This window comes from Dasypus novemcinctus, chromosome 12 (assembly GCF_030445035.2).
Source record: "Dasypus novemcinctus isolate mDasNov1 chromosome 12, mDasNov1.1.hap2, whole genome shotgun sequence".
Classification (NCBI taxonomy): Eukaryota; Metazoa; Chordata; class Mammalia; order Cingulata; family Dasypodidae; genus Dasypus; species Dasypus novemcinctus.
Window position 1 is genome coordinate 6,666,870 of NC_080684.1, and position 26,071 is coordinate 6,692,940.

Sequence of the window (26,071 nt, forward strand, 5' to 3'; positions counted from 1 at the left end):
ATGTTGTTTTAGATTTATTAAACAAAATGAGAGCCAACAGAACTTCTGTCAAGGGGGCAAGACATTGTACTTAATTCTAGGGAAATGACAGAGAAATGACTGCTCTCAAGTAAAAATAGCCAACAACAAGGGTTCACTAGTTCCAAGTACTGCTTGACGTGTCCTAAACATGAAGACATCAATAGTTCATAACCCACAGTAAGAGACAAGTGCTGCCCCCACTTTACAGACGAGGGAACTGAGGCATAGAGAAAGTAACTTGCCCTGAGCCACATAAGCCAAGGCTGACTCACAGCCACTCTGCTAAGCCACGCTCCCTCTGCTTCTAGTCCAACGAGATCCAGCCATGCAAAAGCCCAAGAAGCCACAAAAGGAAAAACCATGTACTTAAGTGAAAAGCAGGATGGGGTGTGGGGTAGGGTGGGGGCTGTCTTTAAGACTAAAGAGGGAAGCAGATTTGGCTCAACTGATAGAGCGTCCGCCTACCACACGGGAGGTCCAGGTTCAAACCCAGGGCCCCCTGACCCCTGTGGCGAACTGGCCCACGTGCAGTGCTGACCTGTGTGAGGAGTGCAGGGGTGTCCCCCGCATAGGGGAGCCCCACGTGCAAGGAGTGCACCCCGTAAGGAGAGCCGCCCCATGGGAGAAAAGTGCAGCCTGCCCAGGAGTGGTGCCGCACACACAGAGAGCTGACGCAGCAAGATGACGCAACAAAAGGAGACACACATTCCCGGTGCCGCTGACAAGAATACAAGTGGACACAGAAGAACACACAGCAAATGGACACAGAGAGCAGACAATTGGGGAAGGGGCGGGAATAAAAATAAAAAAATTTTTAAAAAACTTTTAAAAAAAGACTAAAGAGAGAAAAGAGACCCCTGTAGACTAGAATTAGGGGAATGTTTTCCCAAAGGAAGTAAGCCTTGACAGCCAGGTAGAAATCAGACGAGTGAAGAGGAAAAAGAGTTTTGGACATTGTAGTTTTAAAGAACAGATCCGAGTTGAGGTAAATGAAATGAGGAAAGCATGAAGACCAAGCAAAGGACGGAAATGGAGAAAGAGAGCCAAGACTGTGGCTAACCCTCTCAGCTAGGCAAAAAGGTGAATTAAAGTCTTGGGGTAATCAGAAGCAACTAAAAGCCTTTCAGTTTTGTAGGGACATCATTAAAACAGTGTATTCAGAAGATTACCCGGGTACCGGTGTGCAGAATGAACTGAGTGAGGAAAAACAGTGGAAGCCAGGTTGATCAGAAGACTATAATTGTTAATAAAAGCAAACTGTTAAGGCTGAAAGTATGTTTACGGCAAATGGCATGGAAAAGTGCAAGAAAAAGAAACAGGATTTAGTATAAACTGTACTTGCACTTGGTAGAGGTGGCGAAGTGGGGAAGTGGGCAGAGCAAGTGACAGAAAATAACTCTTATCTGGAACTTGGTGGCAGATGATGAATATACCAACATAAAATTGGGAATCATTTAAAATTTTTCTTTCAACTAGGGAGAAAGTTTAAGGTAAAGCATTAACATATTTAATTTAAATCTTCTGAGTAATAATATGTCTTTACCAATTTCAAAACAGAGTTTACAAATACATTTATGGGTTTTTTTTAACAAACCTAAATTCCTATAAGTCCTGTGGCAGCTCTCTGGAGCTGAATACTCAAGATTTGGAAGTTATTCTTGCTCTTCTGTATCGACAGCAAAAAACATATGTTTTTCGAAGGGTATGTTGATGGGCAGCTACAAATACTATATATTAAATGGATTTTGTGAATGGAATAACAAATGTGAGTAAATGTTCTGTGCTATACCTACTCAGAAGAACAAACCAGATATACTAAGTATGTCCATATTAGGGTAGACACATAACAATAAAAGGGAACTTACAAACATTGTCACTGCTGAACAAAAGGAAATTAAATAATTAAATCAGTAAAATGGGAACCAAGAAATATATGGTGTGAATCTATACATTTTTATCATAGACTCTGTCCATATAATTCCAGTACTGATATTGATATTATTTTACTGCTGTATGTATTCATGTATTTCCTATAAACACACATTTACTACTCACAATGTAAAAATCAGCACATAATATATGTCACCTATGCACTGTGTTGGAAAGCAACTGAATATGCTTTTTAGCCATCTTAATGATTCACATTTCCTATGTAGGCATTGCACATAATAATAGTAACATAATTAGTATCTTTTAATGGGTACTTTTAGATATTCTGGTCTGTGATTAGAAGAAAATGGAAATAAAAAGTTACATATGAACTCCTTTACTGTTTCTTACTATCATATTGAGTTCTAGTTGATATTATGATTAAATTATAATACTATTTCCAGAGACCTTTCCACAACTCTGACACATACATAGTCCAAATCTAGTTTTGAAGTGGATGGTAGATGAGAAATGCTTCAATTTATTCAGTCACTGTAACTACTGTACTCTCCCCAAACTGACTGAGATCAATAAATAATTGATTGATTACGTTATAATCTAAATAACAGACTGACAGAACTTCGTTCTTAAATACTTCTAAAATTACATAAACCATATCTGTTACTATACAGGATGCAATCCACCATCCTCAAAAGTTATCCAAAAATTACCCAGAATCCAATATTCTGGTATTAAAGGTGAAAGACCTAGTGGTAAGAGGTGGAGTGGATGAGACAAAAACAGATAACAGAGTAATAAAAACCATTATAACGACAATATCTGTTTCACCTCGCGAAGACAGTAAAAATAACAAAGCAAATTAGAGGGAGTGTTTCGATTATTCCAATAACAACTTGAACCTAAATGATTGCTAGCATAATCCAGCTCAATATCCAAGGAAGCATAGCTATAACATCACATTACAGCTGATTTTTATCCAAACAAATGTATGTCTCTCTCCTCTTTTGTGTATATAGGGAGATATCTACTTTAATTGAATGCATAAACATAATATTCTAATTCCTTCAAGTCCATTACTTGGATATTTACTTTGTACCACTTCTTCCTGATGCATCTTTACGTACTATGTACAATTTTAAAATTTTCTTTAAATTATAGCTTGCAACTTAGTTACCTATATTCATGAAATTTTACATTACTGCTATGTGCTTTAATAATTCCACCTCTGTTAATATATAAATTTACTAAGCAGTAAATGACCTGGGTTTTTTCATTTGGTTGTTTGCTGGCTTGCTTAATTGTAAGTACCATTACTGATGATTCCTACATATCCTTTTTTTAAAAATATGTTTTACATGCACATATACATACATGTAATAGTTAGAAAGGTAGTCAGCAAAGTAGTACAACATACTCCTTAAGAGTGAGAATTATCAGGGCCCATACTACCTGTGGTCCTCTAATGGCTGAACCAGGACGCAAGTCTGTCTCAGTCTCCTTACCTAGAAGGTGAGCATAATAAATAGTACCTGCCCCATAGGGTGTCGGGAAGACCAAATGAGAAAATACATGCAAAGCACGCAGAAGAGAGCTTGGAACACGGTGAGCACTGACTAAATGTGTGCCTCCTCCTCCTTCCTGCTCCCTTCAGGGTTAAGAGATACTGTTACATGCTAGGAACTTATTATGTGCCACTGATTCCAGTACTGCAGATACTATAATTATCTGAAAAACAGTATTGTTCTTTTCCAAAATCACTTTACAATCATATTAAATATATATTTGTTTAAACAAGTCCTCATTTTAAGTGTCTTACATACCAACTCATCATATATACAAACGAATATACATATAAATATATGTTATAAACAATAGTATGATGAGCCAGGAAGCATTAAGTGAAAGTGAAGGTCCTGATTTCTATACTACTGTAAAGCTAGTCAACATGAATCGTTTGTCTTGAGCATTACCATGCACAATTTCACAAACATTTACTAGTGTGGCATCTTCCCCCTGAAAGCTCTAAAAGATCATCTTTAAATGTCTTCCCTGTTTTATGAAGTGTTCAGTGAGCATCTGAAAATATAATTTCCATAATAATTAGTATTAAAAGACATAAAATAAGCTTCTTGATAGCTGTTTTAATTTGGCACAGTAACCGGGAGCTCTCAAACATTCAGGGGTTAATAATATGATTTTGTGATAACCTAGATTCATCATTGCTTCCATCCTGTTGCTTCTACTCATTTTGGGGTTATTTATCTGATTTTTTGCACATTTACACTAAAGCAGTCAGAGCAAGAGAAAATGAGTTATACAAAATGGTTTATGTTTACAATATTTTACAAAACTCCTTACTTTTACAATATTTTAACCATGTAGTAAAAGATTGGTAAGGAAGTAAAATTTGTTATCTATGAAATTTTAATTGCTGGAATTGCCTGCTAGTATTTTATTACTGCTACACTCTGCTCCTACTGTTGATTTTTCTTGTTTTTCATTAATTCATGCTAATTAATCAACTACAATGATTGATGTGTCAATTATATTATGTACTATATACTAAGATAGCGACCATTTATAATGAGAATGGTACCTCTTTGCTCCAGTAATTACTCATAATTTCTTAATGATTCTTAGCAGATCTATATGCTGTTTTTGCTAAAAAGCAAACTCCATGTGAAACAACTGTAACCAATATTCTAATAGGAATAATTTATCACAGTTTACATTATAGTAAAACAACTTTTATGGAGCAATGTTTTGTCCTTTTAATGGATGGGATCATCTACAAACCCAAAATGCTAAACCAATCTCCAAGAGATTAATAAAAAGTTCTCAACTTAGACATCACCAGTTAAATTTAAAATACAACTTCAAAATTATACCCTCAAACTGAATTGTATTTCTTTCCTACAACACAATTTTCAAAAAATTTTTTATTTACTAAGAGACCACATGAAGTCAGTTAAATAAAATTTCAACAGTTTGTGATCACTGATATAAATTAACCAATTTTTAAAACTTATCCACAAAATATATATTTAATAAATACATGGGTTACGTAGAAAAATAAAGCTAGAATACTCACAAATATAACAAATCTAAGAAAAATATTTATCTTCTGGAGGTACAAAACTTTCTATAGAATACTAGTTCACATTAATGGAGAAGTGAGAAAAATATGCCAACAGAAAATGAGTGAAGTGAATATTCTCATTGCTAGTTAAGCATGATGAAACAGTTGACAGGGCAAATAGCTAGAAAACTTATTAAATGCTGTAATTTAAAATACTAGATATACTGTTCTATTATAAAGTAACAATATCAAATATAACATAACTTTTCCTTACAAGATCATTCTTAAATTCTAAGTCCTAAGGAAGGGACAGTTTTGCTGTAACAAAGCCCACCTAACGTAACTAAGGGAGTGCTGAGGATACTACCATCAAATCTATCTTAGGTATTATCCTTCTGTCTCAGAGACAAAAATATACTCTGTGAGCCCCTACTGAAAATGCAGATGGGAAACACGATCCAACTGTAGAGCATCAGTCACAGGTAGTTTAGCCTGAATATGCTTCTAAGGCTAGAGTTCATCATCTAATAAGGACTAGAAGGAGCGCTATACAGAAAAAGCCAGTTTTTACTGAAAAAGCATCGAAGGATACTCTCTTACACAGAGTGGTTATGGAAGACCTCTCTTGCCAGGTAACAATTACGTAGAGATTTGTACAATGTGAAGGAGAGAAAATGTGGTTGTTGGGGACAAAAGGATTCCAGGTAGGAGATAAAACAAGAACAGAGGCCCCAAGACAAGAATGTACTTGTGTGTTCAAAGAAAAGAGGGCCAGTGGGGCTACTGCAGAATGAGGACAGAAGAAAGTGACAGAAGAGGAGGTGACTGAAGGCCACCTAAGCGTGGAGATAAGCCACTGGAGGGTTTTAACTGGGAAGTGGTATGAATGGAATGGTTTTATAAAATGATCATTCTGGCTACTCTTCTCCATTTCTACTTGTTGAAGATCCCCACAAAGTTCAGTCCTATTCTCTTCTTCATAGATACTCTATTTAGATAACTTCATTGAGTTCCAATTCTATGGGTTGATTCTTCACAGTCTGTAACTCAAGTCTCCAGAAATGACTTCATCGATAATTCTATCTGGATGATTCTTGGGGTTTCAAACTTAACATGAACCTGGTCTGATCATTAATCCCTCAATCCTCACTCCTCAGCCTCAATCTCTTCTTCCCAATTCTTCCCCATTATAATAAACTGCATAATCATCTCCCCATTAACCCTTGGCAAAAACCTAGAAGTGATTCTAACTTCTTCTCTTACCTTTACATCTCATGTGAAATTCAGCAGCAGTGATATCACCAAAATGTATTCCAAATCTGACCATCCCTTATTATCTCAATGACTATAATCACTAAATTCTGCTCAACTAGCCAAATCACAAGTCTTATCAGTGCTCTCCTTAATTTTATTCTTGCTTCTTAACCTTTTCTCCAACTGAGCAGCATGATCATCATTTAAACGCATCAAGCTGATCATATCGTCCACGCACTTAAAAACATCCAATGGACTTCTGATCAACTGGCATAAGGTGCTCCAGTGTTGTTCAGAATCTTTGAACAACTAGCAACAACTGGCAGAACCATCTTTGTCTTAGCCCTGGAAAATACTTAAGTGTTGCAGTGACTGGACAAGTGATGAAGCAAGAAAATGCAACTTAACATCTGGACACTAAAGGCAGGGCAAACAATCTCAGGAATTTGGCACCCTGTCAGTGGCCCTTACTTTGGAATATATGCTCTCCAACGTAACAGAGTTAGACTCATTTATAATTTCCCTACACATGGCTCTTCTGTCCCTTTTATTTGAACCTACAATTAGCACTATACTTGTTAAATTTATGCTCCAGAGACTTAAATCTTCAGTCTGTTCATATGCCAGTTAAGCCCTGAATCTCTTCAGAGTGGTAACACCAGTTCATTGGACTCACCCAGGACAACTAACAAAAGGATGATAATGGACAACACACATCCCAGGAAGCAGAGATTGTCTGTAACTGCAAGCAATACAGTTCCATCCATCTGGTCCATAGGATCTAAGCCCCCTCTCAATCAGAGGCAGGGTGGCATCATCACCCCCAAATTCTCAAGATTGAGGAATGAACAAACATATGGGGAAAGCAGCTATGGACTAAAGTAGACATTATAATTCTAGCAATGGAAGAACTTCTATTATTGATATAAAGGCAGTGGTCACCAGAGGTTCTGAAGGGAAGGAGAGGGAAGAATAGGTGCAGCATGGGAGCATTTTTGGGACACTGGAATTGTCCTGCATGACACTGCAATGATGAATACAGGTCATTACACATTTTGTTAAGACCTATTAATTGTGTGGTGCAAAGTGTAAACCATAATGTAAACTATAGACCCTGTTTTGTAGCAATGCTTCAATATGTGTTCATCAGTTGTAACAAATGTACCACAGTAAGGAAAGATGTTACTAATGGGGGAAAGTATGGGTGGGGGAGGGGGTGGGGTGTATGGGAATCTCCTACATTTTTGACGTAACATTTATATAATCTAGAGCTTCTTTAAAATTTTTTAAAAATTAAAAAAAAAAAAGAAAGAAAATGCAACTTAAAAACCATAGGAAAAGCTCATGATGTCTTGCTGACCCTCCCCAAATCCTTCTCTGGTGCAGTGTGTAGCCAGCCTGTGCTCTCACTGTGGGTCCATGGCCCTGCTCTAGGGACCCTGTGCTAAACTGGATCCTGTATGTGTATCAGTTGGCAGCCTGAAAGACTGAACCAGGACATTTGCCTCTGACTCACCATTCCAGAGCTTGCCCTTCATGGAAAAGTAGCTTGCAAACAGCTAAAGCAATCAAATTAAAGTAGCCTGGGGCAAAGAATTACCCACTTCAATACACACAATGGAGCACTTGGCAGGACTCTTTCCTAGGTAGAAATGGGGAATTCAGATCCTTGTGAAGAAGGGAATTCCTAGGGCCCGGAATGCATGCCCAGGATATAAATCTGCTCTTACGGCAAAATGCATTTCATGATCCTAACAATTACTTTCAAGTGAAATTTTGAACTACAACTGATCTATATGTTTAATTTTATATGCAAATATTCAGAAGATAATTAAATGACATCCACACTTACATTGAGGGCTAGTGCTTTGGGACTAAAATGATCCTGAGGGCCATTAACATTTCTGAAGCAAAAAAATGCATTTTGGATTGCCTCATGCATATGAAAATTGAGTACACAAAGTACAGTTTCTGTCATCTGGTCGAGCATGCCAAGAAGAATCCTAGATGCACCATTATGGGCCTGTTGTTAATCTTCTCATTAATGATTTGGCTGATGCAATTAAACTATGCTAATGAAAGTGTGCTATGTAGTTCTGCTGATGGCATTAAGATGAGTGCACTCATTAGCACCATAGAGAACAAGCTTGAAATTCAAAGTGTTACGTTTTGCTCGTAGGACTTAATGCTTATGGGGCAAAAATACTTAGTAAAGTTATTTCCTCAGAGAATCACAAAAGAGATAAAGCCTCTGAAGGAATAGGTCCCTGGGTTCCATAAGTCTTAGCCTGGAGTACAAAGCTTTTGCACTAAAACCTTTTCCACCACCAATGGAATCAACTGAAGTTATATGCTCCTTCGTGTCCCACACACCTAATACTCACTTGCAAGGTTAAAATCAAAGATAGAGTTCAGTATTATGTCTCCATTTTCCCTAACAGTACCAACTAAATAAGAATTTGACCTAAGATCTTTAAGTATTGAAAAGCAACTTGAATCATCCTGAAAGGGTTTCTTTCAAAATATCAGAAATGAGAATGAAATTTTGTTTTCATTATTGCTAATTCAAGGAGTCTATCTTACTACAAAATCCCTTTTGTAAGAAGCAAGTGTCTGCTCTCTACTTCCAACCTAGGGCACTTAGCAGTCTTTCCTAAAATGTTCCAGCTACATTTCACTTTGCAAAAGTGCCAGGCAGGCAACCACACTCTTAAAGAATCATTTCCTGGGGGAATTGACTTAACTTGATTATTGGTTCCGCTTATCTTCCAAACGCCTCAGAATTCCTGTTTGGTTGACTGTGGTAGATTCCCTTTGACCTAAAGTCTGTACTTTAGGTAAACAAACAGGGTAGGGTGGCTTTCATTATGGTTAATTTCCAACAGAAACTCAAGACAGTCATCTCTAACCATCGTTATGACTGCTCAGAACACTTTCCCCCCTCTTTTTACATGCTTTACTAAGCATAGGCACTTATTAACTAATATGTATTGTCCACTAAACACCTTTAAGAAATACAACACAGAGAGTAATATAAAGGTTCCACAGAGCTCTTTGCCAGTTAGGTGAAAACCACGGACCCCTTACTAAGTCCATACAGTACTGTGTGTTATTTAATAAATAGATCACACCCATGCCAGCATGTCCCCACAAGAATAATGTTTTTTTGAATTTCAATTAAAGCTCATGGACCCCTTTTTAAGAACCCCTGCTCTAGATCATGAAACCCTTAGGAGGCTATTGCAATTGTTTAGGAGAATGGCAATAAGTGTGAACTAAGATGGTAGCAGCAAGAAAGGACAGGAGACAGAAAGAGCCATGCCTCTGGTATGGAGAAAGTGGCCATGTGGCTGCTGGGGCTAGGGAGTGGGAGGAAGAGATGTGATGTGGGGGCATTTTTGGGAGTTGGAGTTGTCCTGGGTGGTGCTGCAGGGACAGTTACTGGACGCTGTATGTCCTCCCATGGCCCACTGGGTGGAATGTGGGAGAGTGTGGGCTATGATGTGAACCATTGACCATGAGGTGCAGCGGCGCTCAGAGATGTATTCACCAAATGCAATAAATGTCTCATGATGATGGAGGAGGTTGTTGTTATGGGAGGAGGAGTGGGGTGAGGGTGGGGGGTATATGGGGACCTCATATTTTTTTAATGTAACATTAAAAAAACAAATAAAGACAAAACATTAAAAAAAAAGAAAAGAAAAAACAATGCTTCTCTGTCAGAATGAAAAGGACTCGGTGACCTACTAGTGGCAGTGTGTGAAAAAGAAAGAGAAGGTTCAAGATGCATCCAAGTTTTCTAAGTAAACCATGCTGATGATAATTTCCAAGATAGATAATACAGGTAGAGGAGCAAGGCTGAGATGAATAAGAGCAGAAATATTAGATATGTCTCAGTTTTAGGTTTCTGTGGAACAGCTGTCAGCCTTTGGAAACCTGGATTTGCTGAGGGATACAGATGGAAAGACATTTGAGAGTCATCAGGGTAAGGCACGGAAATGACTGAGGCCTTCCAGCTGAGCTTTACAGTGAGAGGAAATGAAAATGGAAAACAAGTTCTGTGAGAAACACTAATATCGAGGGACAGGAGGAGGAAGAGAGGCTACAAAAAAAAAAAAAAAAATGATGAAGAGTTAACAGAGAGGTAAGAAGTAAGGGAAAATTTTCCATGGAAGTGAGGACCAGAGAGCATTTAAAGAACAGAGCAGTCAACTGTGTACAAAATGTAGGAAGCCAAGTAAGTTAAAGAATGAAAAGAGCCCACAAAATCTTTATCTACCCTGTGTCAGAGTAGATTAAGTAGAAGTGAAAACCAGAAATACATTAAGTTGAAGAGAGAATGAAAAGAGGGGTAGTTATGAAGGAAACCCATGCTGTTGTTTATGCACATTCATGATTCTAGGAGACGTATCTCTTGTGTAATAATATTTAAGTCACTGCTGATTATTGAAGGAAGATATAGTTAATCATGTTTGAGGCACCTTCTTATCCCAACCACTACTCTCTGCCCTACCAGCTGGACCAGCTGCACACTCACCTTCAGAATAGTCCACCCATGGAAATAGTCCTTAACTGCCCAGCTATTATACCCTCTGAAGAGTATTTTGAACTAAGAAACACAGAAATTATGTTCAGACATAGGAACTTTAAAATCTATGTTCTGTCAGGGTTGATGTGGTCATTTTCCCCTGTGTACAGTGATGAATAACAGTGAAAACTGGTCTTCAGAAAGAAGCAGAAGCTGGGAGAAAAGACACAGTCAACAGACTATTTGGCCCCAGAGAGAGAGAGAAATGGAGAAAACAGGTGGCTCAATCCAGATCCCCATTCCTATTTCCAGCTCCAGTTCCCACAGGCCAAGCTATCTTTCACCTTTATGAGATGCTACTAAATCCTTTTAATACTGCCCCTGCACGTTAAGGTAAGTGAATGCATTTTTTTCCCTTGCAACTAAACACTCTGACTAGAAAACGTGGTTCCTTTCCTGATTCTTCCATTGAAATTTGGGAAATGTCCCATACCAAGTTAAGTAAACAAAGTGTGAATCTCTGGTCATGAGGCTCTAAATCTTATCATGAAGAGCAGGAAGTGGCAGGGCAATAACCCCTTTTGTTGAAAGGAATGAACTTTGTACAGCATTTTTCAATTGACAGAAAAGTCAACCACTTAGAACTGTTCTTTCAGTACTTTGTCACATGATTCTGTTCTGTGCTTCAGAACAAAAATAAATAACACTACCCCCGTGAGGGGGGTGGGGCAGTGAACTGGAATTTTTACAGCCACACCGGGCTCTGCATTTCCCCAACCTGCCTTCTCACTGGTGATCATCCCTTACAGCCTCTCATCTCCGACTTGTGACAGCCCCTCTCTCCAAACTATCCTGGAAACCAGATGCCCATCTAGTCTAGGTAATAGGCTACAACAATGGAAAAGGAAAAACTCTCACCCTCCTGAGCGTCTGGGCACTAACATTAGCTCAGCCTTCCTCCCAACCTTGGCACAGCTGCCAATGCTTTCATCTATATACTCAGATTTCACGTTGAACTCAGTGAAATCCTTTCCAAAATGCTGTTTTCACCTCCATTCAGTTCTTCCTTTTAAGTGTAGCCTAATTCCAACCCCGCAGGTCCATACGCAGGCTGCCCACACTACCAGCGCGTAGCCAGAGTATCTTGTTCCCAACCCCTTCCCACCTCCACCTCTGGATCCACCCAGCTCTGACAGGGCTACGGCTCCTGAAGCTGAAACTTCCCATGGTAATTGTCTTTGTCTGGTGAACAGAGCTCACAAGAAAAGAAGAATGGGTAAAAGGAGGGAAATGAGGAATCAAAAAAGAAAACAAAGACCATGTGTCTATCTTACTCAAATTGTATCCCTAGAGACTGGCATGGTACCTGGTATAGGGAGGTACTCAGGAAATACTAGTGAACAAATGAACTCTAAGGAAAGCAGAATAACAAATCACTCACGTCACCCTACCTAGGGCCAAACACTACCCAATGTCTCATAATCCTCCCAAAAGACACATGCTCACTATTTCATCTTGCCTAACCTGGTCCAACTTCAAACATTATGGGAACTATCATCATGTCTTAAGGAAAAAAAAAAGTAAAGTCCATTTTACTTTCTAAAGATACTTTTTAATAAATTCTTCCAAAATGTTATACTAGGGTTATTTTAAAATGCCATTTATTTTCTGACATAATCACATTACATGAAAAGTCATGGATATATAAATTTAATATCAATAAATTAGCACATGTATTAATCATAAGCAATCATATATTATAATTTGTATTATATAATCATCCTAAAAACATAAAAATATGAACTTACATGTTTGGACAAGTTGGGGCTCTTTGAATCGACATCATACCTGAAAGGTTAAAATATAAAACTTAAATTATTTCCATGGAATACAGAGAACAATGTCAGTATTTTAAAAAACACATAAATAACAGAAAAATGAAACAAAAATTACACCAAAGGGAAGAAAAAATCAGCATATTAGGAAATTTCTCATTATTGAGGGCCTACATGCCAATAGCAGAATTCATATCCTTGGGCCTCTTTATTTCTACAAACCTCAGTAAAAGTCCTGATATTTTCACAGCCATCGTTTTGCTTTTTTGAAAAGACCAGTTTACAATATCTCTTTTCTGTGACTCAAGAGTATTCTAATACTGTTCAAATGAATTCCAAAATTCCCCAAACCTGAAAAGTCGTCTTCTCTGGATACCATTAAAAAATAAACAGGGGAGATGACAGCAAGATGGTGGTGGAGTAAGGAGCTCCTCGAGTCAGCTCCTGCCTAAACACCCAGAGCTCTCTGAGCCAGCTGAAGCACCTGTTGGAAGGCTCCAGGAGGCCAGAAGAGCTTCCTGCAACATCCTTGGGGGAGTGGAAGGAGCAGATGCCCGTCTGCAGAGAAGACTCGTAAGTAGAGGCTCCACGCCCAGGAGGCTGGTGCCATCCTCCACTGGAGACACAAGCCACCTCGGGAGAGTTTCCCCAGCTGGAATTGAAAGCTCCACTTCCCCAAACTGGGGGAGGAAGAGATGGATGGGCACCAACTTCAGCTACTGATGAAGAAATTCAGCGGGCTGCAGTATAAGCCTGAGAGCAACCAAGTTTGAGCCTGTCCAGTCAGAAAGAGGCCAGGAGCCTCTTGCCTAAACTGGTCCAACTTTAACTCCGCGCCTGGCACGAGGGGAAGTGGGGCAGACTGAAAACCCCAGTGCTGGTGGGGACCAGCTGCTTCCCACCAAGATCACATTGCAGCTCCAGCCTAGGCCCCAGTGCCACTGCCAGCCAGCAGGGAGGAAGCTGCGGGGACCTGAGCCAGCCTCTCTGGGAAATTACCGGCCAGGCCGCGGAGACCAGTGATTATCCTGCTCTGGTGGTGAGTCACCCCAGGAGCTGCTCTGTGACGGGAATTGGAAGATCCATTTCCCAGACACAGGGGAGGAGAAACAGTTGGCTGCCGATTGCGGCTACTGATTGGTGGACTCCCGATGGCTAAGGACTAACCCTAGAACAGCTGGGATGTGAATTTGTCCAAGTCCGACCATTTCGACTCCATCCCCAGCCTGAGAGAAAGCTGGCCTGACCAAACATCACAGAGAAGGTAGGACCCGGTTTCTTTCACCTGGATCAGCCTGCAGCCATGGCCTCGGCTTCAGGCCCCACTCTGGCAGGGAGGAGGCTGGCTAGCTCAGCTCCAGTCTATCCAGGTAACTGAGGGTACGTTTGGCTGGCAAAAACTGAATAATTAAAAGTCCACTAGGGCAACTGCAGTCATCTTGGACCTGCACTGCATAGACTGCTGCTCACACCTGCAGCTCCATCCCTGCCCCAGGCAGGGGAGAAAGGGATGTGAGGCTCCATCAGTCTCTCTGGGCAACTACAGTCTAGACCTGCACGACTTGGATTATTCAACACATTTGTGACTCTGTCCCTGCCTGTGGGAAAGGAGAAAGTTGGGAGAAGCTTCATTAGTCCCTGGGGCAATGAGGGCAGCTTGAGCCTCCACAGCTTATAGCACCAACTACATCTTTGGCTCCTACTGCACAACCAGCAAGGGAGAAAGGGCAGGAAGCCCTAAACTAAAGAGAAAAACTGCACCCAGAATAAATACTCTAGTAATCCAGATGTCACGACACCAACAAAAAATTACAATCCACACCAAGAAACAGGAAGATATGGCCCAGTTAAAGGAAAAAGATAAGCCTGCAGATGACATAAAGGAACTGAGACAACTAACTATAGATGTTCAAACAAATCTCCTTAATAAATTCAATGAGATGGCTAAATATACTAAGGATATTAAGGAGACATTGGATGAGCACAAAGAAGAACGTGAAAACATACATAGAAAAATAGCAGATCTTATGAGAATGAAAGGAGCAATGAAAATTTAAGAACATTGGAATCATATAATAGCAGATTTGAGGAGGCAGAAGAAAGGATTGGTGAGCTTCAAGAAATTACCTCTGAAGGTGAACATACAAAAGAGCAGATGAAGAAAGAATGGAAAAAATTGAACAAGGTTTCAGGGAACTAAATGACAGAAAAGACATGCAAACATACATCATGGGTGTCCCAGACAGAGAGAAGGGAAAGGGCAGAAAGAATATTTGAAGAAATAATGGTAGAAAATCTCCCAACCCTATTGAAGGACATAGATATCCCTGTCCAAGAAGCACAATGTATTCCCATCTGAAAAAATCCAAATAGACCAACTTCAACACATGGACTCATCAGAACGTCAAAGGCCAAAGACAAAGAGAGAATTCTGAGAGCAGCAAGAGAAAAGCAATGCATAACATATAAGGGAAACCCAATAAGATTAAGTGCTGATTTCTCACCAGAAACCATGAAGGCAAGAAGACAGTGGTCTGATATATTTAAGATACTATAAGAGAAAAATTCCAGCCAAGAATCTTATATACAGCATGATTGTCTTTCAAAAATGAGGGTGAGTTTAGAATATTCACAGATAAACAGAAACTGAGAGAATTTCTAACCAAAAGACCAGATTTTCAGGAAATTCTGAAGGGTATGCTAGAGCCTGAAAAGAAAAGACAGGAGAGAGAAGCCTTGAAGAGAGTCTAGAACTGAAGCTTATATCAATAAAAGGAACTACATGTCAAAAGAGTGGTGAAAATAAAATATGACAGGTAAAACTCAAACAGTCAGGAATAAACTTAACCAATGATGTAAAGCACTTGTATTCAGAAAACTGCAATTCAATGTTAAAAGAAAGTTAAAAAGGCCTAAATAACTGGAAGAACATTCCATGCTCATGGACTGAAAGACTAAATATCATTAAGATGTCAGTTCTACTCAAATTGATATACAGATTCAATGCAACCCTGATAAAAATTCCAACAGCATTTAAAAAAAAAATTGAAAACACAATTAGCAAATTTATTTGGAAGGGCAAGGGGTCCTGAATAACCAGAAACATCATAAAAGGAAAAGTGAACCCTCATCTCTGGACTTTAAATCATACTACCAAGCTATAGTGGTAAAAACAGCATGGTACTGACATAAAGACAGACACACAGACCAATGGAACCAAATCGATGGCTCAGAAACAGACCCTCACATGTATGGTCAAGTGATTTTTGACTAGCCTGTCAAACCCACACAGCTGGGACAGAACAGTCCATTCAGCAAAATGGTGCTGAAAGAACTGGATATCTATAGCCAAAAGAAGGAAAGAGGATCTCTATCTCACGCCTTATCCAAAAATTAACTCAAAATGGATCAAAAACCTAAAAATAAAACAAGAACCATAAAACTTCTCGAAGAAATTGTAGCAAAATATCTTCAAGACCTGGTGGTAGGTGGTGGATTCTTAATGGAGATAAGAGAAGGGCTGAGTGGACTATGATGTTTAATGTATGTATAAGTTTTAATTAGCTTTACTGTCAAAGTGTGGAAATGTATAGAATGAATGGTAAAAATAGTAATAGGTAGTTTATAAATGGGGATGTGGCTGAAAATGGTAGTCTAGGGATGTAAATGCCAATTGAGAGAATAATGGAGAATAATCTAGGAACTGAATAGCACAGTAAGCCAAGAGGTGGATGAGAACTGTGGTTGATGGTCCAGATGCAAGAGTGTCCTTTTGAGCTAGAGCAAATGTCCATCACTACTGCAGGGTGTTGGGAATGCCTGGGAAAAATATAACTGGATAATATTCTTGCATCTATGCCAAAGATGTACTGTGTTGATAATGGGGCAGTATGGAAAATGTGAGCCAAATGTATGCTCTGGACATGGTAACAATCAGATGGTACTATCTTATCTGTAACAAATGTTCCACCACAGTGTGGTGTGTTGATAGAGGGATGTTGCTTGGGAATTCTGCCTATGTACATGATTGTTTTGTAAGTTTACAACTTCTGTTATAAAAAATATATTTAAAAAATAATAATAAGGTGTATTGGGGGGAAAACACACCAAATATAAGATAGGGACTATAATTAGTAGTAAGATTTTGACAATTTTCTTTTGTAATTTGTAACAAACCTCTCACAACAACGCATGGTGTTGGTGGAGGGTTGATGTGTGGGACCCCTGTATGATGTTATGCATGTTTGCTTTGTAAGTTTACAATTTTTACAATACACTTAATTGTTTTTGTATGTTCATAGATAAATGACATAAAGATAATAATAGGGAGGGTTGGGGGAAAATATTTTCGTTACTAGTAATACTTTGACAATGCTCTTTAATCATTAGTTAAAAGGGTTTAACAACAATGTAAGGTGTTGGTGGTGTGGTGAGTTATGAGAGTCCTGCATGATGTTATATATGTTTGTTTTGTAAGTTCACAACTATTACTATACACTTACTGTTTATGTATGTTTGTGTGTGGGTGATATATATTCAAAAAATTAATTAAAAAATAAAATAAAACAGGACGTGATAACAGGCTGTCATACATAAGCATTTTAATACTTATTTTAAATCTTAAATGTTATTGTTAACTTTGAAAATTGGCTAAAGTAATAGATACTATTTTTTCCTAACTGCAGGACTAGGACATAAAATACTTTTTATGGAAAGAAAAACATTTATACATGACTACTATATGTTCTGTGTATTTCTGTGCCAGTAGGTACTGGAAATAAATTACTTTTAGAGATATTCTGGGACAGTATCTCTCACTGTCACTGAGTTCCCTCATTTTAAAGAGTTTGTAGAAATGGAAAGATTGCTGACAGTCAAGATAACCTCAATTTCCTGAATTCTTGAACAGGAAAATATTTATACTGATTCACTTTCCCCCAAATCATATTTTTTTTGCACAAATCATTGTGCCTAGCTTTCTACCCAAAATTAACTACCTATTTTTAAAAGTTAATTAAAGTCTTTTCTTTCAAAGAATGAGAATTTTTTCATAAAGAAACAAAGCATCTCAATTAATAAAACGTATCACTGAGTGTTCTATTGCTAGGCAGAGGTGCACTTTCTTCCTCACAAAGAATGTTTATCACAACCTGGTTTATAATTATATGATGCAAATACCTGCCTCAGAAGAATTACAAATTACTCTCCCTCACATCAGGGCATTCTGATCACTCTTACAAGGTGCAGCCTAGAATTTTGTCACCAAATTGCCAACACTGCCTTTAGATCTACAGATATGAGTACAAAAAAAATATTTCTTATTGCAGAAATCACAAGAATATTTTTTTAAAGGGGAAGACGCAAATTAGCAATTGCGCCAATATTAGAGGTGAAACATAACTGTGCCAGCTCCTCCAAATGCAGTCCTGGAAACTGGAGTCTTTAAAGGGCTTTGTGGGGGCGGGGAGAAATGACATGCTGTGTAGACATCAGTTTAGTCCAAAGAAGTTTGAAAAGCGAGTTTATGTTTTCATCACAAAGAGCTGAAGTATCTTCAAATACATTGCTCTCCCACTGTACTTAACAAAAATTTTAATGCTATTATCCTAAAAGTAGGCAATTTCTAAAATACCACTGGAGGCATTAGGTAATACGTTGGAGTATAATGCATTCAGAATTACCATGATGTTCCTTTGAATGGAATTTTCCTTCTAACCTTTCTAAGTGTCAAGACTACTCTGGCTTCCACCATCCCATGTCAAACCATCAACACTACATCCTAAATGATTAAAATGTTATGTGTCCCTGTGTTTATGAGTGCCCGACGGTCTCCTCCAGGAAGAGAATCCACGCAAAGCAGAAAGCTCAGCTCTCTCCATCCAGAAGGCTGCATGCCACTATGCCTAAATCTACTAATGGGAATTTTGTCAACACTTTCATTCTGCTACTGAAACCTTATTACTAGAATTAGCAGTAACTGATTTGGGTAGATCCTAAAGTATGTTTTCTTCTAGAGGGTAACAGATACTGGCTAGAATTTTTCCTGTATTTCTGGAATTGCAACAAAGGTCCAATGCTGAAACCAAAAGATGCTTAAGTATCACCTCCGGCTTCGCTCAGAACTACGGTGAGTCACTAGCGTGAGGGTGAGACTTGTCCGTACAGCTTAAGGAGCTCAGCCCTCAGCCTGCTCATAAGGTTGCAGGCTCTTCCCAACTATGGGGTTGGAGGGGGGGAAGGGGGTGCCCGGGGAGGATACGAGATTCTTCGCACTCCCCAAAGCCAAGTGAAGAGGCGTCCCCACATCTGGGGCAGCTGCAACACGAGGAGCCCAGCAGCTGGTTCTCTGGTCACTGCTGCTGGGCTACTGCACTTGCCTGCAGGCCCACCCCGACGCTGCCAATAGAAAAGAAAGTCAAGAGGAAGTTCTAGCAGGCGCCTTCTGAATGCTGAGGAACATGCCGAGGAACATGGAGCAATGTCCTTTACACTCCCTCTGCCACGATGAGAGACGAGCAAGGTGCCTGACATGTGTCCCTGAAGCTGGAGCCCATGGAAGGGCTAGAGACAGTAGAAGGTGGGAGACCCGAATCTCCACCTTTTTGCTCCTCCACCCCCTTTCCCTCCTGCAAGTTGTTGGAACAGTAGCCCCAACTGAAGTAAAGAGCAGTATGAGATTAAGATTGTAAAATTAAGAATCCTAACAATGAACAGAATGAGATGATTCTAATAAACAAAAGAGCCTGGAAAGCCATGAAATTAGACCTTTATTAAGAGGCCATTAACCAATGGGGAAAAGTGGAATTGATACAGTGTTGGGACAGTTATTGAAAGAAATAAAACAACTATTTATTTTCCTCCAAAGTGTTGAGCTAGCCTATAAGAACATTATACCTTTCACGATTATCACCATTTGATTTATCAAGAAGGAAAATAATCCCCTAGGTAAGACGAATCTAGATTTATGACTCCATTGGGGGTGCTGAAGTCTGAACAGAAAAAACAGGAGTGAAAAGGTCATATCTCACTATGTCTCCTATTTTCTAGCACATATCACTAGTGATACAGCTACCCATACTTTGGGCTCAAAGACATTTTGTTACAGATATTCTACAAATAAAAAAGTTTCAACTGTGTAGCTATAGGATTTATGAGGTATACTTACATTATTATCAGTGTGATGATTATAATAAAAATAAATGCCATCTGATACATATATACAGCATTATGACAGAAACCATGCCTGTCTTTTAAATGAATAAATGCACAGAAGATTTAAAAGTCAGGATAATCTTAAGACTCATAGCTGAAAAACTAATTGTAAAAGTATTTCTCAGGTGCATCACAGTAACAAGAACAATTACAATGGGTTAACCAGAACTTGCAGGGATTTGAACCATCACTCAAATTTATTCATTCTTTCTCTTTATCTCTCTCATGACAATTTTCCTTCAGCATTGTTAGAGAGTCATTTCTCAAAACTTCCAAAATATGCACAGTTTAGATCGCATACTTCCAAAGTTCCTTTTTAAAATTGCTTTTTAGAATTTTTTAAGAACAATACATAGATTCACTAAATCAAAAACAATTCTAAAAACCATTTACATGTGTCTGCTGGCAAATTTACAGACTGCTGCATTCCTGCTATCCCCAGTAAGTCAACCAGTTGTAGCTTTCTAATAGCTCACTGAAATTCTACATGTGTAGAAATATGCAGCAGGAAAGTTCTCTAAGATTATAAGTCAATTACCCAATTTAATATATACGACTGAAGAAAAACAGCTTATCTATAAAGTACCGGCATGGACTGAAAGCCTTCTTCTATCATGTGCTCCCAAAGTGACTTTGGCAAAGCCGCTGGTCCATCTCCTGCCTGACAAGTGGTATGCGGACCGCGCCCCCTTTGGTCCTCTGCCCGCGTGCTTTCCCAGCTCGCTTCTTTTGGTGACCACACCTCCCCTCCTTGCTGAAACCCTTCCTCACCGCCTGGTCTTGGTGGGGCTGTCAATCAAGCAGCTCTGGCTGCTGCACTGATGGGCAGCGGGAAGAAGGGGGAAGGGGGGGGGATGGAGGGGGAAGTCAGGACCAGTGAGTCCATCGGAGTGCTCACCCCAGGGCCTGGTCTTAGGCTGGGGTACAGAACCCAGGCTGCAGCAGCGACAGCCCCTCCCTTGGACCGACAGACAGAAGTCAGGGGAGACAAGTGCTTTTTCTCCACTTGGTTTGCTCAGTGGCAAGGATGCGAATGTCTGCCTTTTGGCAGTCATCTTCCACGCTGCACAGAAGGAACCTGCCTGTCAAACGAACCCAGGCAGAGATAAGCAGGGAAGAGATGGGCAAGTGTGTTAGGCTGGACGGGAGAGAGAGAAAGAGGGAGAGGGAGAGAGAAAGAGGGAGAGGAAGAGAGCAAGAGGAAAGAGAAAGAGGAGGAGCTAGAAGGGAGCGGGGCACGGAGCCAGGGCGAGGGAGAACATTTGCATTCCTGCATCACTGACTTAGTTATAATTGGAGGCCCAAGGGCCTGACATTTTTCTTTCAATTCTTTCATTTCCTGTCCAGCTACGTAGTTTAGTACGTTGCCTTTTTCACTTGACCTGGTTTGAGTTATTTACTAACACTTGGACTGCACACAGTACCACTGAAGGAAAGCACGGATCCTAGTCGCCTGAGTGAAGCCTGGGTGCTGGCCGGGCTGGGTGCTGCGAGCAGGTGGGCAAGGCGCGAGGAGAGCAGGAAGGGCCTTTAGAGAAAGCTCATGCACTCTTCTCCTATCAACTGCTTTCCGTTCTGCATTTTTACTGAAACTGCAAACGCAGGGAACAATAAAATGATTATACTAAAATATAAATGACAAGCTGTTAATATTCTGTAGATCCGCATCATAGAAGTTTTCTTACTCAAAACTTCTCTTTCTCACAGGGAGCAGGGTGAGCAGGGGAACTGGCATTTGAGAGCCTGCGCTTCCCAAATGTTCACCACTTCACTGCTCACTGAAAATTTCATATGTAGAAGTACAAGGCTGCAAGTGCAGACCGGATCTTCTGTTTCAGTTTTCTCACCAGCAGAGTGAGGACAATAATGCTCATGTACCTCATAGGCTTGGTGTGATGATTACATGAGTTTTTATATTTTATTAGATAAAACATATCTTGCATATTGCTTAGAGCAATATCAGGACATAGTAAATGCTACATGAATGTTAGCTTATGCGTTTAGAACACAGAGAATGATACAATAATGACAAAAGGAAAAATATAAATGGACATAAAGATGTGAAAATGCTTGCTAGCATTACTAATTGAAGAACTAATAAAAGAGAACAAAGCCAGAAGATGTTATTTTCACCAATTTGGCAAAGGTTTTGTTTTTGTTTTAAATGACAATACCTCCTACAAGGAAGCAGAAAAACAGGCTAATGATGAATAAATTGGAACCACATCTCTCTGTTGGGTAATTTGACAAAATACATACTTTAAGGAATTTGGCCTAAGGAAATAATTATATACAGACTCACACATACACAAATATATAGCTGGTTGACCAAAGTGCTATTTATAGTAAATTTTAAAAATAATATTAAATAACAATTTCTTCAATAAATTTTGGAATAACGTATATGGAATACCATCTCACATGCTACTTAAAATATCTTGGAGCAGCTTGCAGCAGTTCTCTGAGTGATGGAAATTGGGTATACAGGGGCTTTTTATTGCTGACTTTATCATTTTTTAATTTTCCAACTACTCTACAATAAATGTATATTATCACTACTAGGGAAAACAGATTATTAAGACAAATTTTAAAAACCAGTCACAGTTAGGTTTAATAGATACAATAAACTACTAACACGCTTATTTAAGTAAATACGCTGGAAAATTACAGCTTTAAAAAAAATGCCTGTTCTCATAGGTTGAAAGTGTTATGTGAGATATTCCAATGAATGGGAAATCAAAAGGAATTAAATAAAGTGATATCAAAGATACTACATGAACTAAGAGAACGTATGTTGCTTTTCTTGATAATCTTTTCCAGGTAACCCTTTCTGAACCTAATTCTTTGAAGTTTTCCGAGATCATTTAAAACTGAAATAATGTCATCTAAATCAAATTACTGAATTCAACCAAATACATTTAAACAGTAAAATAATACTTATTTAAACTGATTTTGCAATATGCTTTCACATTTTAAACACTACACAATGTCTGTGACAACTACTATAAAAATTTGGGGAAAGAACAGTTTGAAGAAGTTGAACCAAATCAATTTATCCACACTAATTACTCTTACTTTGTATCTTCTTGTAACACTGAGAAAAATATTCAATAATACAACATGCTCCCATCCTTCTCAAATACAAATTCCTCGACAATCTTACTGGTGTTTATTTAGATAGATTTAATACAATCCATCTAAATAAGCACCCAATAGTACTTATGTTCACTGCGCAGTAAAATACTTCAAACATACACTTTCAACAGCATTAGATAACAGAGGCAAAAATAGAAATAACTCAGTCTGGGCATTATTTTCAATCTTCTTAAATTTCAGAAATTTAAATTGTTAACCATTTAACTATAAACCATTTTAGGTAAAATTTGTCTCAATATAGATCAACACAGATTCCTAAATATATTGGCTAAACTTTGCTGGCCTCAGTTTACTCTTAAAAAATGGGGTAACAACCTTACAAATTTGTTGAATGGATTAAATGTGACTATAAATGTGAATGAGTTTCTTACAAATTGTAAGTATAGTACTATTACAGAAATGCCCTTTTTTGTCTTTGCTCACAAAACATATACTAACAAGACATCTAACTAACTCTAATTTCATGAGCATCTATAATTATTTTATTTAGTTTATTACCTGCAGTATATTAGTAACTGAAACATGTTAAATCATCTAAACATTCCTTCTTTCCATATTCTCATGAGTGAACGTAATTGAAATGTAAAAAACGCTTACCAGTAAGTGTTTGAAACACTTACCAACAGATTTAGTTATATATTGTTTTTGTTTTTTTAAACTGATTATCAAACATGAGAGAAGTGTTTTAATTTCTATCAAGACCATAGCTAACTTCCTTCCTATGCTAAGGATTCCTAGGAAACTTGACAAAATTATTAGGTGCCTATCTAACATCCATAATCCAGACATTCTCATCTGTATTCACTAGTCTGTCAAATTCTTGAAATGCTATTCACTGCAATGAAGCCTGAGTAGAGTACCGAGTTCAGTGGAATTCCATTTTCTTGGCCTGGACACTCCACTGCTGTCAATGCTCTTTGAAATCCATTAGCTTCCACTGCCTCATCCTCAGGAGAGATGAGCAAGGGATCATGCCCTCTGTGTTAAGAAGCCTTTGTACATGGGACATCTTTCGCTTCTTCTTTTCTCCAGAATGACTAGCCCAGCTCTTTTCATTTTCGCTCATTGGTCCTATCATCTGAACATTGACTGCTATCATTCTTTTGAGAGCATGGTTTCCTTTCCTTTCATTCTACTGGTACAATTCTGGAACAACCAGAGTTATGGCTCTCAGGTGATGAACAATAAGTAGAACATGGACAAAGCCCAGTACAAGGAGGGCCGAAGTGCCGCGACAGTGTGGGAAAAAGGGTAAGCAGAGTCACCTGGCAGGATGCCCCCTGGTGGTGACAGGCTGTCAGCGGACTGCCACAAGGGTCAAAGAGAGAAACCGGTCTTTAACTCAGCTCATAAACAGGTGATGAGCTCCGGGAAGTAACAAAGTGTACAGGATATGTTGGTCTCCAAGATTAGGACCAGGCACTGAGTGGTAATCTTGTTCATTGCCCTTTAATCCCAGAATTTGACTCTGAGTATTTTATCCTCTGAGAACACAGAAATATTAAAAAGATTTTCATACAAAGATGCTCACTGCAGGATGACATGTAATAGTAAAACTGGAACCTGCCAAAGTATCCATTAGTAAATGTTTACAGTTCTTTCCAACAATGGCAATTATGCATTCATTAAAATGAATGACATAGATGTATACTTATAGTGGCATGGAACAATATCTGAAGAAGATATGTGACAGGAAAATATATTTACTGAGATTCCCATATGCAAAACTAATGTTTATATGTGTCTCTTTAAAGAAAAAGACCTGCAAGTATATTCACTGAATCATTTACAGTGGTTGTTATCTTGGATTGGGGGAACTGGGGACTTTCACTTTGTAAAAGCCCATATCATTTGAAGTTTATAATATATGCTCTTTTAAAAAGAGCGCTGTGTGCAGTCTACATGATAAACATCATGCAAAAGTAACTGCATTCTGCATTAGGTTTTCTTTTCATGAGACCAGTTTTTATTATTTAGAAAGGGGTTTCTAAGACATAATAAATGGGGACATCATAAATATTGTTTGATGAATATTCTAAATAATTAGAACTCCTGTAACTCTTGAAGGAAAGGGGCTCGTACAAGATTCTCCTTTTTAAATAGAAGTACTGCTAGCTATTTTACACATACATTTTAGAGGAAAACAGGAAACTAGATAATTCATAGTAGAGAACATTTTTTTAACATTAGGAGGCAAATTATGACTTTTTCAAATAAGACAGTTTTTGCTGTCAAAAATGTATTTATAAATTACTATAGCATGGTAAACTCTACTGTACTTTGGAATTTGTGCTCCTGAGTGTGATGGAGTTGGACTCGGATGTGACCTTTCTAGACATGCTTCTTCTGTCACTTTTACTGAATCTGTGGTTGGTGCTGGGGTTGGTGTATGCTCAGGAGACTTAAATCTCTGGACTGCCCATGTACCAGCTGGGCCCTGAACCTCAGCAGAGTTGTAACACCTACTCTCTGGTTCATTGGGCTTACCCAGGTCAGCTAACAGGAGGTGAGGATGGTCAACCACCACACCAGGGAACCGAGAGTGCCTACAACTGCAAGCAGGAGAATTGCATCCATCAGCCATGTGGGATCTAAGCCCCCTCTTGATTTAAGGTGGAGTGAACATTGCTATCCCAGGTTCCACAGGATGGAGGAATATAATATGGATTGGAGTGGACTTACTGGTATTCTACTATAGAACTATTGTAACCTAGCAATGGAAGTAATTGTATCATCGATGTGGAGACAGGGGCGATGGGAGTTGCTGAGGGCAGGGAGAGGGAAAAGGAGGTGTGATATGGGGGCATTTTCAGGACTTGGAGTTGTCCTGATTGATACTGCAGGGACAGATGCAGGACATTATATATCCTGCCATAACCCACTGAATGGGCTGGGGGAGAGTGTAAACTACAGTATAAATTATAATCCACGTGGTGCAGCAGTGCTCCAAAATGTATTCATCAAATGCAATGAATGTGCCACAATGATGAAAGAGGATTTTTTTTTTTTGAAAGAGAATATTGATGTGGGAGGAGTGGGTGTGTGTGTGGGGGGGGGAGTGGGGTATGTGGGGACCTCTTATATTTTTTAATGTAA

General features: G+C 38.9%; 1 protein-coding gene across 1 annotated transcript in view; it reads right to left on the reverse strand.

Moving 5' to 3' along the window:
* CPNE8 (copine 8) overlaps positions 1 to 26,071 on the reverse strand; it is a 210,902-nt gene that overhangs the window by 124,636 nt on the left and 60,195 nt on the right. The window contains exon 5 of the mRNA XM_058307782.1: positions 12,581 to 12,620. Coding sequence (XP_058163765.1) covers positions 12,581 to 12,620 — 40 coding nt within the window. The remainder of the gene's footprint in view (positions 1 to 12,580; positions 12,621 to 26,071) is intronic.